At 37.0% G+C, this 15,640-nt stretch overlaps 1 protein-coding gene across 4 annotated transcripts in view; it reads right to left on the bottom strand.

The window, feature by feature from the left end:
* Positions 1-15,640, bottom strand: part of arap3 (ArfGAP with RhoGAP domain, ankyrin repeat and PH domain 3) — a 37,829-nt gene that overhangs the window by 16,736 nt on the left and 5,453 nt on the right. For 2 of the 4 annotated variants that reach the window (XM_051128211.1, XM_051128212.1), the window contains exons 2-13: positions 9,655-10,673; positions 9,503-9,549; positions 8,028-8,119; positions 7,888-7,949; positions 7,465-7,776; positions 7,223-7,292; positions 4,086-4,206; positions 3,596-3,780; positions 3,246-3,352; positions 1,138-1,337; positions 738-823; positions 421-603 (exon numbers count right to left, since the gene is read on the bottom strand). In XM_051128211.1, coding sequence (XP_050984168.1) covers positions 421-603; positions 738-823; positions 1,138-1,337; positions 3,246-3,352; positions 3,596-3,780; positions 4,086-4,206; positions 7,223-7,292; positions 7,465-7,776; positions 7,888-7,949; positions 8,028-8,119; positions 9,503-9,549; positions 9,655-10,601 — 2,412 coding nt within the window. In that variant the 5' untranslated portion in view covers positions 10,602-10,673. The remainder of the gene's footprint in view (positions 1-420; positions 604-737; positions 824-1,137; positions 1,338-3,245; positions 3,353-3,595; positions 3,781-4,085; positions 4,207-7,222; positions 7,293-7,464; positions 7,777-7,887; positions 7,950-8,027; positions 8,120-9,502; positions 9,550-9,654; positions 10,674-15,640) is intronic. The other 2 variants (XM_051128213.1, XM_051128214.1) reach the window with 1 other exon arrangement.

Raw genomic sequence — 15,640 nt, 5'->3', positions numbered from 1 at the left:
TATTTAAAAACAAAATAACAATAATAACAGTAGTAATAATAATCATAGTAGAAGTATTCACAATAATAATAGCTGTTGTTAACTTATTAGTAACTGATTATTATTATGTATTATTATTCTATTAGGCATTTAAAACTAATAATAACAACAACAAACTGGTATATATATATATATATATATATATATATATATATATATATATAATCAAACATAATAATTATTTGTGTGTTTCATTTAATGTGTTTCATTTAATATTATTTTACTACACTGGCAGATTAAACTGTTGGTGGACTAAATATAATTTTGTTGTATTTCCAGACATTTTCCAGGCCTGAAAGTTGAATTTTAAAATTCCCTGATTATTATTATCATTGGTTTGCATGTTCTGTCCCCTGTAGGTGTAAATGGCTAATCCTTTACCTTAAGAAGTTCCTCTTGGGTGCTAAAACTAGGATGAGGGTGGCGATATCTGCCTTCTCTGTATTTGTGGGTGATAAACTCTCGCCGCTGCTCTGGGGAGGCATCACAGTCCAGCTCCTCAGTCACAGGAAGCCTGGCCGCCCAAAATTCATTGGCTCTATCATTGCCAAGCATTATGAAGAGCTAGAACGACAAAGACGAGGCCTAATTTGTATAAAACCTTGTGGTAAAATCACTGGGGATACCAGGAATCCTCAATACTGAAACAACGATCTTTTCACAGAAAGACCTGGTAAAAAACCAACAGCAACCCCTACCTGAACGATCTCATTGCTCCACACGCTGGTGTCCAGTTTCAGACTCTGCACTTTCGACACCATTGTGCCGAGACCTCGGTGCTGGCCTGCAGGCAGACAGAACAAAAGAGGCACCACATCACTCTCCACGCACCATTCATTCTGTTTGTCCTGATACGGTGCCTCTGAGACACTTTTATCTGTAGTATTCGGCACAGAGGACCTCACATGAACTCTTAAAATGAGCTTAGATACTCTTAGCACCATCTGTAACAACCAAGACACCGCACATGCCAGCTAGTCTCTATTTGGAAACAGCAAAACATCTCACACCAACCGTTTTGATGAATTTCTAATCTAATTCAGCAGAATTCACAAGTTTAAATGATAGAAGTTATCAAGCTGATGGACCATCACACACCTGCACAGTTCTTGCAGATGACCACACAGAGATTGATGGATGCCCAGTCTGGATTGATGGCTTTGCAGTCTGCGCAGATCTTGTTGGACCGGTTGGACCAGATCTTTTCTGCCACCTCGTAATCAGATAGTGTTTCAGCTATAGATTCCTGCAGGGCCTCCATCCAGTCCCGCTTCTCTCGGTCTGACTCTGCTGTAAAGCTGTGAGGATGCACACAAACCTCTTAATGCTCTGCCATCATGGATCCTATTAATTGTCTCTAGTCTGGCACGGTTACTTTGTGTGAACAGATTTCTGTGTGACTTCTCTACTTACTTTAAATGTGCGGTTATATTTAAACGATAGAATTTACTTTATTTCAGTATTGTCCATGTATATATATCTGTGTTTTTTATTACAAAATATGCACTAGCTTTCAAAAGTTTGGGGTCTGTCAAATTTTTTTGTAATAAATTAGTACGCAGGGAAACATTAAACTGATCAAAAGTGACAGTAAAGATATTTATATTTTTTACAAAAGATCTCAATTTCAAGGAAAAGCTGTTCTTTTGAACTTTGTTCATCAGAGAATGCTGATAAAACTGTCCTAGTGAAAGAAAAATACACAAATGTGTATTTTATATACATTTATTTTGTGCTAAGTATATTGCAAATACATTTACATATTTATGTGCTTACTAAAAATACCTTGCAATTGTACTTTTGGTATACTAAACTGGTATTTTTAAAGTCTGCTAAACTGGAATAACTAGTTTTGTGCTTAATGCACTTTAATTGTGCTGAGAATACTTTTGGAACTATTGCAAGTATACTTCAGGTAAACTTTAAATATCTTGCATTTTAAGAGTGATATTATACAGAGATCATACAATTCTTATTAATAGTGATGTTAAAATACATTTTAGATATAATATTAAGAAATGTACATTGTGCAATAAAGAAATACTCCAATTGTTTAATTAATTTTAATCATAATGTTATATCACCAAGTGATATGTCAATAAATATGTTAGTGGATTTGAAGTATACTTAGTATGAAAAATGTATTTTAAATAAATTATGGCATAGGTTTTTTTTTTATTATGATGTATTGGATTTAGAATATCAGATTAATTTTAGCTCAGCCACCATAGGAATTAATTAAATTTCAGATATATTAAAATAGAAAAAAAAAAAATTTTTTAATTATTTCACAGCATTAATGTTTTATTTTATTTCTGATCAATAAATAGATATATAAGAGTTTTTTTGTTTTGTTTTGTTTTGTTTTCTGAAAAATCTTGCTGACCCCAACCTTTTGAAAAAAAGCAAAAAAAACAAAACTACAATTAAAATGTTATCTTAAAATCTAGAAAAATATGAAATATTATTATGTACTATATACAGTGGCATGCAAAAGTTTGGGAACCTCTTGCAGAATCTGTGAAAATGTGAATAATTTTAACAAAATAAAAGAGATCATACAAAATGCATGTTATTTTTTTATTTAGTACTGTCCTGAGTAAGATATTTTACATTAAAAAGATGTTTACATATAGTCCACAAGACAACAAAAATAGCTGAAATTACTAAAACATGATGCACTAAGAGCCGGGGGTGAAAACTTTTGAAGGGGTTTATTTTAATCATTTCAGCCATTTTTTTGTCTTGTGGACTTTATGTAAACATCTTGTGTGTAAAATATCTTAGTACTAAATAAAAAATAACATGCATTTGTATGATCTCTCTTATTTTGTTAAAATTATTTACATTTTAACAGATTCCGCAAGGGGTTCCCAAACTTTCGCATGCCAATGTATTTTTAAAGATATAATATTTTTAATTTCATGGTTTTTAATCATATTTGTATATGCTCAATATCCCAAAACAATTTAATCAACTTATTTGAAAATTAAAATTGCGCATGATAATAAGACTTGTTTTTAGAGAATATGCCTTATTAGACAATTTATTTTTCTTGTTAAACTAAGGAATATGAAAAATAAACTAGAAAGAAAAAAATATATACATATCACTGGTTAAATGTTTTTGCAGAGTTGGAAATTACTTAAAAGGGTAAACACGTACAAGCTACTTAACAGAAGCGTAGCGTGACTTGAACTGTTTACCTGAAGGTTTTATAAGGAGTAATGAGATCAAAGCTCTTGCCCTTCCCGTCACGAATTGTAGCACCTCTGGCCTCAATTACAGTAATTCCAATTCCATTTTTAAAGCACTGCAGAACACACAGGAATATCACAATAGGTCAGCATTAATCCAAAGAATTAGTAGTTAAACCTCCATGACGCAAATTTGTCTATATGCTATAGGAAATACTTCAATAGCTAAAATATTCAAAAGTTCCGAAAACTCAAATCGCATCACACTGAGAGAAGAAAAAGGCAAAGCAAATCATAGGTACTAAATTTAGAGTAGTATGGCTATAACATGATTAACTATAATGTGATTAAGTAATCACCTGCTCGTTCTTGTACAACCAGATCTGCTCCATTATAATGGCTGTGTAGATCTTTGACTTGGTTCCTTTGAGCTCCAGGAAGCCACTTTTTTGGCAGTGACTGCCGGGACCGAAACGTGGGCGGCCGAAAACCAGCTGTTCTTTGACCCGCTCCTGCAACGTGCTGCACCATTTGCTTCTCTGAACTATGAAAAGACATAAAGCAGGATCATAAGGCTTCTTTTGACCAAGTAAGAACTCAAATATGAAGTAAAACTCTTCTAAATATCCATTTTAGTCCCATTATTTTGTAAAGTTGTGCCATAATGCTTTTAAATGGCAGGTCAATACTATATTATCTTCCATGACAGATTGAAATTTTTCAATCATGGGTTTCCATTTCCAGAGAATGCATGAACATATAACCTGAATGCAATGTAAAGTTGCTTTGGATAAAATGCATAAACGTTAAAAAAAAAAAAAAAAAAAAAAAAAAATCTGCTATGCTTACCATCATTATCAGCTCGGAAGACAAATGTCCTGTGACTTGTGACAATCTCAAATTTGTTGTCTTTGGCTACACGGGCCATCTGTATGGCAGCTAAGGGAATCACACCTTTAGGATAAGCATCCTGGGAGAGAAGAGACCATTTGTGTTAGGAATAACAGTCTACCAGCATATGTGACGTCTGCAGGAAAACACAAGGAATAGTTTGCATTCTGAAGGTCTTCAGGCAGCCTGGAGTACTTAAATGGGTCATATATCATGATGAATCAGTTGATTGTACTATGAAAACAAGCTGCACTGTAACTTTGGGAATACAACACATCTTGCCCAGCCCAAAAAGACCATTTATTGAACCTAACCTGCAAACCTTCACTGATTAAATAGCGTAGCATAACATTTGTCATACTAGCTGTGCTGAAAGGTTTAACACACGAATTTGGTTTCAATCAGCACCATCTATTGTGCTTGCAATTTGCTTATTATTCAGCCCAGTGAATATTGGTTTCACTCTTTGAGCAAACAGACAATTCATCAACGCTTCATTAAGATTCTTCGTATCACGTTTGGTGTGACAGGGCCTTAACATGTCAACAACATCTACTCAGTGTTGTTCACCTGTTTAACACTATTCAATGTTCACAATATTGCAGGGGCAGTTAAAAATTAACCCTTGCCTACACACATGCAAAGACAGGATTTGTGTCAAAGCAGTTCAGAGAAAACATTTCTGCATTTTTCTCCATATAATGGACTGATATGGTGCCCCGATTTTGAACTTCCAAAATGCAGTTTAAATGCGGCCTCAAACGCTCGTCTTGCCTTTCTATACCTGAACTCTGTGTATTCTGACTCAAGACAGTTAGGGAATGTCGAAAAAATCCGACCATATTTTCTCCCTCAACTTCAAAAATCATTTCTAAATCATCCTACATCGCTGCAGAAGTACCAACCCAGTCTTTGCAAAGTGAACAAACAAAGAAGATCATACACCCTTAACAAAAAAGGTAAAACCGTGATATAGGACAATTTTGAAGTTGAGGGAGGGAGAACATGAGATGGGAGTTTTTCGACATCCCCTAACTGTCATGAACCGGAACAAAAACAGTCCAGGCAGAGTAAGACAAGACGAGCGTTTGGCATTAAAAAGTATATAAATTGTATTATTTTTTAGGAAAATAACCAATTGTTACGCTAGATAAGACCCTTCTTTCTCGGGTGGGATTCACAACCGCATTTGGGATCGTTTGAAGCCGCATTTAAACTGCATTTTGAAAATTCAAAATCAGGGCACCATAGCAGTCCATTACATGGAGAAAAATGCCGAAATGTTTTCTTCAAAAACAATTTCTTTTTACGCCTGAAGAAAGAAAGACATCTCTCTTCAGTCCTATTCTATCTAACCCTCTTTTTCAACCTTCATTATCTGACTCTGCATTCCAAGACTGGCACGGGAGGGGCATAGAGAAATTTAAAGATCTTTTCATTGATAATAGAATGGCATCATTCGCACAAATATCTGGCAAGTTTGGCCTACCAAATACTCATTTCTTCAGATACCTACAGGCAAGACACTTTCTCCGCTCTCAAATAGCTAGTTTCCCTGAGGCAACTGCTGCGACCACCGCCGATATGTTTCTTAGTTTTCATCCATCGCGCAAAGGGTTGATATCAGTCATCTATGACAAATTGATGGGCATAAAACAGGCTCCTATGGACAAAATTAAAACTGCTTGGGAGCAGGATTTAAACTTTCAACTGTCAAATGAAGTGTGGGACTCTATTCTCAGGCTGGTGAATTCAACATCTCTCTGTGCACGTCACTCTCTATTACAGTTTAAGGTGGTGCACAGGGCTCATATATCTAAAGTCAGGCTATCTCATATGTACCCAGATGTTGATCCTTTATGTGACAAATGTAAGAGAGATGAGGCTTCGTTATTCCACATGTTCTGGACTTGTCCAAGCCTAGAAAGATACTGGAGAGATGTTTTTCAAACCTTGTCACTTATTCTTAATCTTGAGCTAGAGCCTGACCCATTGATTGCCCTTTTTGGCATCGCTGGTGAGGATGACATGTACTTCACCGCAATCAAAAGACGCATACTGTCTTTTGCCTCACTTTTGGCTAGACGTGCAGTATTACTAAGGTGGAAGGATGCTGCCCCGCCCACACATGCTCAGTGGTTAAGGGACATCATGTCCTGTCTAGACCTCGAAAAGATCCGCTATTCAGTGTGCGACTCGAAAAAGAAGTTCGAGAAGGTGTGGGGACCTTTTCTGGAATACTTTGAGAACCTTAAGTCAAATTGAAGTACCTTCACCTTTTGTTTATCCTGCTTCCCTGTCCATCTCGGTCAGTTACAGAGTCAATATCAGCTAATGTCTTAACTTGTCTCCCTCTACTCACTTATTTTTCTATCTATCTAGCCCTGTTTGCTTACCTATCTTACTTTTTTTTTTTTTTTTTTCTTCTTTCCTTTTTTGTAAAGAATTTACACTTGACTTCCAGCAGCTCTCTAGAATACTCCAGGAATAATACTCTTTGGGAACTATGGTCTGTGTGTGTGGCTAGTGGGGAGGGAGGGATGTTTATGTTGGATTACTATGGAAAATGTACAATGTTTGAACATACTGTATGTATGAGGGGATAAAATTGCAAAATTCAATAAAAATATCTGAGACAAAAAAAAGAAAGAAAGACATGAACATCTTGTATGACAAGGGGGTGAGTACATTATTTGTAAGTTCTCCTTTAAAAAGATGGTATTCTTTTAAACTTTTCATGAAATATATATTTTTTTCTTCTTTTTTTTTTTTCATAATTGCAGCAAATCAGAATGATTTCTGAAGAATCATGTGACACTGAAAACTGGAGTAATGTTGCTGAAAATGAAGCTTTGATCAATGGAATAAATTACATTTTAAAATACATTTAAACAGAAAACAGTTATTTTAAACTGGAATAATAGTTTGCAAAATTAGTGTTTTTCCTGTATTTTTGATTAAATAAATGCAGAGGTGACCATTTCTGACTGACAGTAAATAAATAAATGATATAAAATGAGTGATAAATGTATGATATGTCCCCTTTAGTCATAAAACATCAGGTTGGCACTGAGTTTGTGCACATGCAATCTTACCTTTTCACTACCATAGTACATCAAGTTCTTCCCATCAAACTTCACATATCGTTTCTGAAACACGTAGTTTCTATAACAGAGAAACAAAAATGACATCAGCAAGAAACAGTTACACTACAAAGGTCGCATTTACTATAACACTGTCTGAAATTATTTAAGGAGGAAATGAATCTAGACACTGGAAGTCAAGCAGAGGACAGGAACAAACAGCAGGAGACACAACATGTGAAGTAATGACAAACCGGGCAGAGAGGACAGACAGGGAGCAGAAACAGCCATTGAGGAGCGTGCAGGAGATGCAGAGATGAGAGGAGAGCAGCAGCCCCGACGGGGCGTACCCTTGAGGAGAGAGCTTGTCCAGCCAGCCACTGAGGATGGGTGCCGTCCGCTCGGACAGGGAAGTGAAGCTGGCGTAGGGAGAGATGATGTCCTCGTCCGCGTCGTTGGAGCCGAGGTTATGAGGGAGAGAGAACGAGTGAGAGGCCGGGGTGGGTTCACCCACAGTACAGTAGCCGGGAGAATCAAGACGCTTGAGCCACGAATGATTGTGGTGCCTGTGAGTGGAGGAAGTTTAAAATATAAAATGTACAGAAATATTACAACATGAAAAAAAAATCAGAAAACATCCTACGCATTTGAATGCTCATGAAAACACTTGGCCTTACCCATGATCTCTTTGTTTATCTTCTTTATTCGCAGTCTTTTCTTCACTTTTGGTCCTCTCAACCTAAACATATTCAACCATACATAAATTCCACCTTTTGGAGTACATTCAGTGAGACAAACCTTTGTTTTAGTATCTCACCTCTGAATGCTGATATTGTCGCCTGCTGTGGAAAACAGTTTCACAGTACGGGTTGATCATTTCATCCTCATCCTCAGCAGATGCGGTGTCGGCTGAACAGAAAAAAGCAGCAAAACATAAATTCATAAGACTGAGCTCTCAAACCATAACACAAAAAGGCAAATTTGCACAATTGAGTAGGTCAATAACGGTTGCCAAGTTTTTAGTGCATTCCACTATTGTTCAAATAGTGATCGGAGCTTCGAAGCGTGTTCGATAATCATTTGATCGGAGCTTCGGAGCGTGTTCGCAAATCATTTGATCGGAGCTTCGGAGCGTGTTCGCGAATCATTTGATCGGAGATCGGAGCGGGTTTCGCGAATCATTTGATCGGAGCTTCGGAGCGGGTTCGCGAATCATTTGATCGGAGATCGGAGCGGGTTCGCGAATCATTTGATCGGAGCTTCGGAGCGGGTTCGCGAATCATTTGATCGGAGCTTCGGAGCGGGTTCGCGAATCATTTGATCGGATCTTCGGAACGGGTTCGAGAATCATTTGATCGGAGCTTCGGAGCGCGTTCGCGAATCATTTGAGAGCTTCGGAGCGTGTTCGCGAATCATTTGATCAGAGAGGGTTCGTGAATCATTTGATCGGAGCAGGGTTCGCGAATCATTTGATCGGAGCTTCGAAGCGGGTTCGCGAATCATTTGATCGGAGCTTTGGAGCGGGTTCGCGAATCATTTGACTAGATCGGAGCTTCGAAGCGGGTTCGTGAATCATTTGATCGGAGCTTTGGAGCGGGTTCGCAAATCATTTGACTAGATCGGAGCTTCGAGGCGTGTTCGCGAATCATTTGATTTAGATCTGGACTTCGGTGGGGGTTTGTGAATCTTTTGATTCACAGAGGGACTTGAGCATGTTTTGTGAATCTTTTTTTCTTAAGTAAACAGAACAAAGCATCAAATCATTAAGGCAGTAATTTACACTTACAAAAAAACAAAACAAAGAATACACAAATACAAATCTTAAAAAGTGTAGTAACGTGTGTTTTTTTGTATAACCACTACAAATGTTTTACTACAAATAGGCCTACTATAGTTAAACTATGGTTAGTGTAGCAAAACCATGGTTCATTTGTGGTTACCATGGCAACTATAGTAACCATGTTTTATTTTTTTTAGGAAACATGTCTTTACTATGACTTTTGACCAACTGAATGCATCCAAAATTCAGAAAGATAAAACAAATTTTGCTGACTCCGAACTTTTGAATGGTGGTGAATACAGTATATATACACTTTCATCTGCTCCTTACACAAATATATTGTACAGCTTTGTTTACTTTCATTATACAGAAAATTGTACATTATTCTTTCACATTCATTCAATGATAGTAAGTCATAAAGTAAGTCATAAATATTAGGAACAACTTTAGGGTGAGTAAATAATACAACTTTCCACAACAAAGTTTAAAATAAGTGTGAATAATAAACCTACCAGACATTCTTTTAGATGTTTCACTTGAGCTGGACTTTTCTAAAGTGCTGTAGGAGGAGATACTTTAGTTAGTTGTATAAGGATAACACCAAAACTTAGTCGTCATAGTCGTAAGAACCATAATCCATCAGAATGATTTAACAAGAGTTTACCTATGATTTTCAGTGGATGGGCTGACCTCCTGGCGTGGAGGTGGAACAGGTACAGAGCGACTCCAAAACACATGTGGAGTGCCTGGTAAAGTGCCACAGTAGATTTCATTAGAGACCATCTCTAGCCCTGAGCAGGGTGGACTTGGAGGTGGACCAGGTGTGTTAGTGAAGGGAGAGCACTGATAACTCGAAGGGGAGTCAGGAGGGGTACAGAGGGGTGGGGTGCTCAAACGCTCGTGGTCCGACATTCTCCTGAACGTGGATGGGGGAATTCCTCGATTTAACCTAGGGGGCACCGGGGGTAACGCTTCACTAGTCTCTGGGGGAGAAGTAGTATTACTCAAACCTGATTCACAAGAGCCCTTATTTGATTCAGTAGACGTTTCAACAGTGTCTGTACTGGAGGATGAACCTTTTAAAAGCAGGTCCTGAGATGACTTTTGGTGAGGTTGCGCTTCTTGTTGTGTTGGCAAAGAAATTCTCTCTGCTCTCAGTCTGTGGAAGACAGTTCTTGGTTTTGGTACCGGCTTTACAACGCTGGTGCTCCGCTCTGACAACGAGCGCTTCACTTGTGCACAAAGATTCGGGGTAGAGCTGTTACGTAAGGCTTCTAAGGAGGTGCCAGGATGTTTTGAAGGAGAATGAGGCTCCGCTTTGACAGGGGTCACCTCGTGAATAGCAGACTCTGAATTACAGCGATCCAGCGAGGGCTCTTTCCTTTGATGTTGACAGATCAGCTGAATGTGCTCGACCAGTTTGAGGATACGCTTCCTGTGGCCGGTGGCAGTGACTCCCACCCTGTTCAGAGCCACATTGTCCACATGACAGAAGTCTCGGGCGAGAAGAAAGCCCGCCTGACGGAAATGGTCCAGATACCTCTCGAGGTGGATGGAAGCCAACAGGTCCTCTGCATCTGAGCATGGACCGATTGTTGCCATAGTGTGCATGGGTGCTCATTAGGCTGCATGCAAAACAGCAGCAGTTCCAGCCAAGAGCAAAATATGACACCAGTCCTTCATCTGCGAAAACAAGCAAAGAAAATGTTACAGATTTCATTCAATACAAATTATCAAACAGTAGCCAGTCTTTTTTTTCCATACTATGGATGTCAATGGCTACAGTCAATTGTTTGGTTACCATTATTATTCAAAATACCTTATTTTGTGTTCAACAGAACTCATATACACTACCAGTCAAAAGTTTTTTAATGTTTTCTAAAGAAGTATCTTCTGCTCACCAAGTCTGTATTTGATCCAAAATACAGCAAAATCAGTAAAATGTTGAAGTATTTTTACCATTCAGAATAACTGCTTTCTATTTGAATATATTTTAAAACGTAATTGATTCCTGTGATCAAAGCAAACATTTTATCATCATTACTCCAGTCTTCAGTGTCACATGATCCTTCGGATGTTGATTTGCTGTTCAAGAAACAAAGAAATTTTAGAAATTAATACTTTTATTTAGCAAGAATGCTTTAAATTGATTAAATTTGATGATAAAGACATCTATAATGTTACAAAAGATTTCTGTTTCAGATAAATGCTGTTCTTCTGAACTTTCTATTCATCAAAGAAACCTGAATAAATTCTACTCAGCTGTTTTCAACATAATAATAATGATGATAAATGTTTTTTGAGCAGCAAATCTGAAGGATCATGTGACTGGAGTAATGATGCTAAAAATTCAGCTTTGAAATCACAGAAATAAATTACATTTTAAAATATATTCAAATAGACAATAGTTAATTTATATAGTAAAAATATTACAAAATTGTAATGTTTATGCTGTACTTTGGATCAGAAGAGACTTTAAAAAAATAAATAAAATAAAAAATTTACAGTTCAAAAACTTTTGACTGGTAGTGTAGGTTTGGAAGAACTTGAGGGTAAGTAAATGCGGAAAACGTTTTAATTTTTGGGTGAACTATGCTTTTAATGCACCATAAATTTGATTTACCCTCAGCGCAGCAAATAAATAATATGTAAAGTACATTATATTAATATACAGTATAGGCTAAATGGCTGATGTGGTGTGTATTGCATAAATATAATGAAAATGTCCCTGATACTCGCTTAAGATATCATAATTTAAAAGGCAAGCTATATCATTCCATATGGGAATGTGAAAAAGTTAAACAGTTTTTGAAAACATGTGAAAGAAACAATAGAAAAGATCCTTAATGTTAATATTCCATTGCGACGTTTCCTTACTACAGTATTTGTTCACCAAATATATGATTTTGACTGAAAGAAATTGTTACAAATATGCCAGTGGAAAAGAAAACTTATATTTAAAGGGATAAATATGATTTTTGGTGGCATTTAGAGACCATCCAAATGTTTTTTTTAAAACATGGTATTGTTGGTGAGGTGCTAACAGAAAAGAATAGAGGTGATAATGAATATTAAAGTAAGGTACAGAGAAGTTTCTGTTTGTAATAAAATAAAATGTAATAAAATATGATGGAGAAGAAATAATAAAGATTAGACTAGATATTTAGCCTACATAATAAAAATAATAACCAATATTTTGTCTCTTGATCCTTGTTTTTTGGGGTATTTATTTATTTATTTATGGTGTTTCTGTTACACATTGTTGGAATTTCCCTGTTTTGTGTCTTACAATTAGCAATTTATTAATATAATAATAATAATAATAATAATAATAATATCCATATTATTATAATTTTCATTATGCATTGTTGTAATAATAATAATAATAATAATAATAATATTATTTTTAAAATAAAAATACTAAAATTAATAAATTTATTATACAAAATTTATTAAATGCAAAGACAACCAGTAATTTCCACTGCTAAATTTGACACACAAAAGACACGGCTGATAGTTGCATTGAGGTTAATGGCCTTTTATGACAGAGGGCATTTTTCATCCAACTGAGACTGATTCACTCTGACATTTGCAGATGATGCCATGACCCCGCTCGTAGACTCCTAAAACCGCCCCATTGGAACAAAACAGTCATTGACAGAACAAAAACAAATCTTTGTACCATCTGAAAATGAGCATTCAGGGTGTAATGGGAATATTACAGTATCGCAAATCATCGTAAGCTGCAACACACGAAGCACACGCAAGCAATGACAATACGGTCATATTTCTCAGAGCTATTTTTAGAAGCCTCCATTCATTGAGGGAAAGCTGTTGAAAACGTGGTGCACATGAGGGAACCAGTCAAGAAAAAAAAAGCTCCATTAGGGTGGGCCTGGGAGAAAATCCACGTAGGTGGGGCAAAGCTTGTTTGGCGGGGATGGCATAACTTTGCGAACACTTTCTATAAACATTCCTGACACTTTCCTGACTGCGTGGCCAAAAGACTGACAGCACTTGAGAACGGTGGCCTAAAAGGAATCTCAAGGCTACGAGTGGCGCACGGCCAAACCCAGGAACAGAGAGCCGCTAGATTCCATGACCCCCAGCAGGGCGGAGCTATGATAAACTCTCATCACAGGGTGTACGCCTCAAAGCCACAAAGGATGCAGAGTGTTCTCTCTCAAGGACATCTCAAATTGGAGGTAATTGCGAGCACGCTTTCCATTCGCGGCCGAGATCACAGTTGCTCCACTGCAATTATGAAACACAATAAAAAGTCAGAAATGTGTTAAAAAGTTATGATAATGTCAACAGGGTCTCTTTCGCTCAACAACACAGAGTCTGAGTAGAAAAGCAGACGTTGGAAGGCTGTTAAAAAAAGGCTGATGAGTCACATCCTCGTCTTCCTTTGTCTGGATTCTGGATGCTAACCTTTGGCTCGGCCGCTCTGATTCACCGGATCCCACGGCGAGGGGGGAGGCAGGAAGCTTGTGAGGCGGACTGATAAAGTGTGACCTGAGGAAAGGAGAGAAACGGGTCCGGGTGTTGTCTTTTTCCCCTAGCAGCAATGCAGAAAAACTCCCTTCAGCAAGACTGTCATCGTGAAGCAATATGTGCAGTGGCAAAGCATCTGCAATTAATTCAGCCTGAAGCCATTAATCAACACACTCAAATTTGTTCTACAGATAATTTCAGTCTTGAGTACAGTATGTTGCTCGTTTTTGCTTTTTGTTAATGTTGAAATTTTCAATTAAAGTTTGAAAATCTCTTTCAAATTCAAAATGCCGCTGGAAGTAATGATGTCATTGTAGTATTTGCCAAAATAATTGCAAGTGGTCTTCTCCCTTACATCTGATGAATTATGATTGGCCTTTTCTTTTTTAAAAGAAATTAATACTTTTACTCAGGAAAGGATGGATTAAATTGATCAAAGGTGGCAGTGAAGACCCAAAAATATTTATATGTTAAATATCTTGAAAATCTTGAAAAAAATATTATATATCAAGATATTTCTTGAGCAAATGATCGCAAATTATTCAATTTGAGAAATGATTCGTGAACCCACTCCGAAGTTCCAATCTGAATCAAAAGATTCATGCTGATCTACATCAAATGATTTGTGGGCTCTGAAGTGGCGATCTGAATCAAAAGATTCGCAAACCATATCATTCAGATCTGGACTTCGACGTGCGGATCACAAATCATTCAATTCGCAAAATAAGTCAAGAACTGGCTCTGAAGTTACGATCTGAATTAAAAGATTCACAAACCCTCTATGAAGCGCTGACCTAAATCAAATGATTCACAGGCTCTGAAGTGGCGATCTGAATCAAAAGATTCAGGAACCACGCTTCGAAGTTCCGATCTGAATCAAAACATTTGCGAACCATATCATTCAGATCTGGACTTCGGAGTGCGGATCACGAATCATTCAATTTGCAAAATGATTCGATAATTGGCTCTGAAGTTCCAATCTGAATCAAAAGATTCACAAACCGGCTCTGAAGTGCTGATCTAAATCAAATGATTTGCAGCCTGTAGTGGCGATCTGAATCACAAGATTTGCAAACCATATCATTTCGATCTGGACTTCGGAACACGGATCGTGAATCATTCAATTTGTTAAATGATGCAAGAATCTGCTCCGAAGTTATGATCTGAATCAAAAGATTCACAAACCCGCTCTAAAGTTCCGATCTAAATCAAATGACTCGGGGGCTCCGAAGTAGCAATCTGAATCAAAAGATTTGCAAAGCACGCTCTGAAGTTCCCACCTGAATCAAAACATTCACCAACCATATAATTCAGATTTGGACTGTGGAGCGCGGATCACGAATCATTCAATTCACAAAATGATTTGAGAAGTGTAGTTCTGATCTAAATCAAAAGATTCACAGGCTCCAAAGTGGCAATCTGAAGATTTCCGAACCATGCTCCGAATCAAAACATTCGCCAATCATATAATTCAGATCGGGACTTTGGAGAAGTCACAAATCATTCAATTCAAATCAATCAAATTATTAACGATTCACATTGCACAGTCCCCATCTGAATAATGATTTGCGAACCAAATATTTCAGATTGGGTCTTTGGAGCGTGGATCACGAACCATTCAATTCACAAAATTATTCACAAACCTGCTCTAATCTCCGATCTGAATCAAAAGATCCAATCTAAATCAAATGATTTACAGTGTGCAATCTGAAAAGCTCTGCTTCACCCCTATTAAATTTTACACCCTTGGCATTGATAATAATAATAAATCATCTTATTAGAATGATTTCTGAAGGATTATGAGACACTGAAGACTGGAGTAATGGTGCTGAAAATTCAGCTTTGAATCCCAGGAACAAATTACGCCTTAAAATATATTAAATCAGAAAATAGCTATTTTAAATTGCAATAATATTTCACATTATTACAGATTTTTCTGTATTTTTGATCAAATAAATGCAGCCTAAAACCCTAAAAGCTTAGCCTATTTGCTTTCTTCACAATCAGTGCATTTCCTTCATATAACTACGGATTTGCTTCACTAAAATGACTGTAAATACAATTTCTCAGCACCTTAACAAAATACCTACGTATTTTGCATTTTTGAGTGACATAACACAGCCACATTACCACATTTATATCGCATTTCATTA

Source organism: Labeo rohita, chromosome 14 (genome assembly GCF_022985175.1).
Source record: "Labeo rohita strain BAU-BD-2019 chromosome 14, IGBB_LRoh.1.0, whole genome shotgun sequence".
NCBI classification, from domain to species: domain Eukaryota; kingdom Metazoa; phylum Chordata; class Actinopteri; order Cypriniformes; family Cyprinidae; genus Labeo; species Labeo rohita.
The sequence above is the reverse complement of the archived record's forward strand: the minus strand, read 5'-3'. Positions and strand labels throughout refer to the sequence as shown.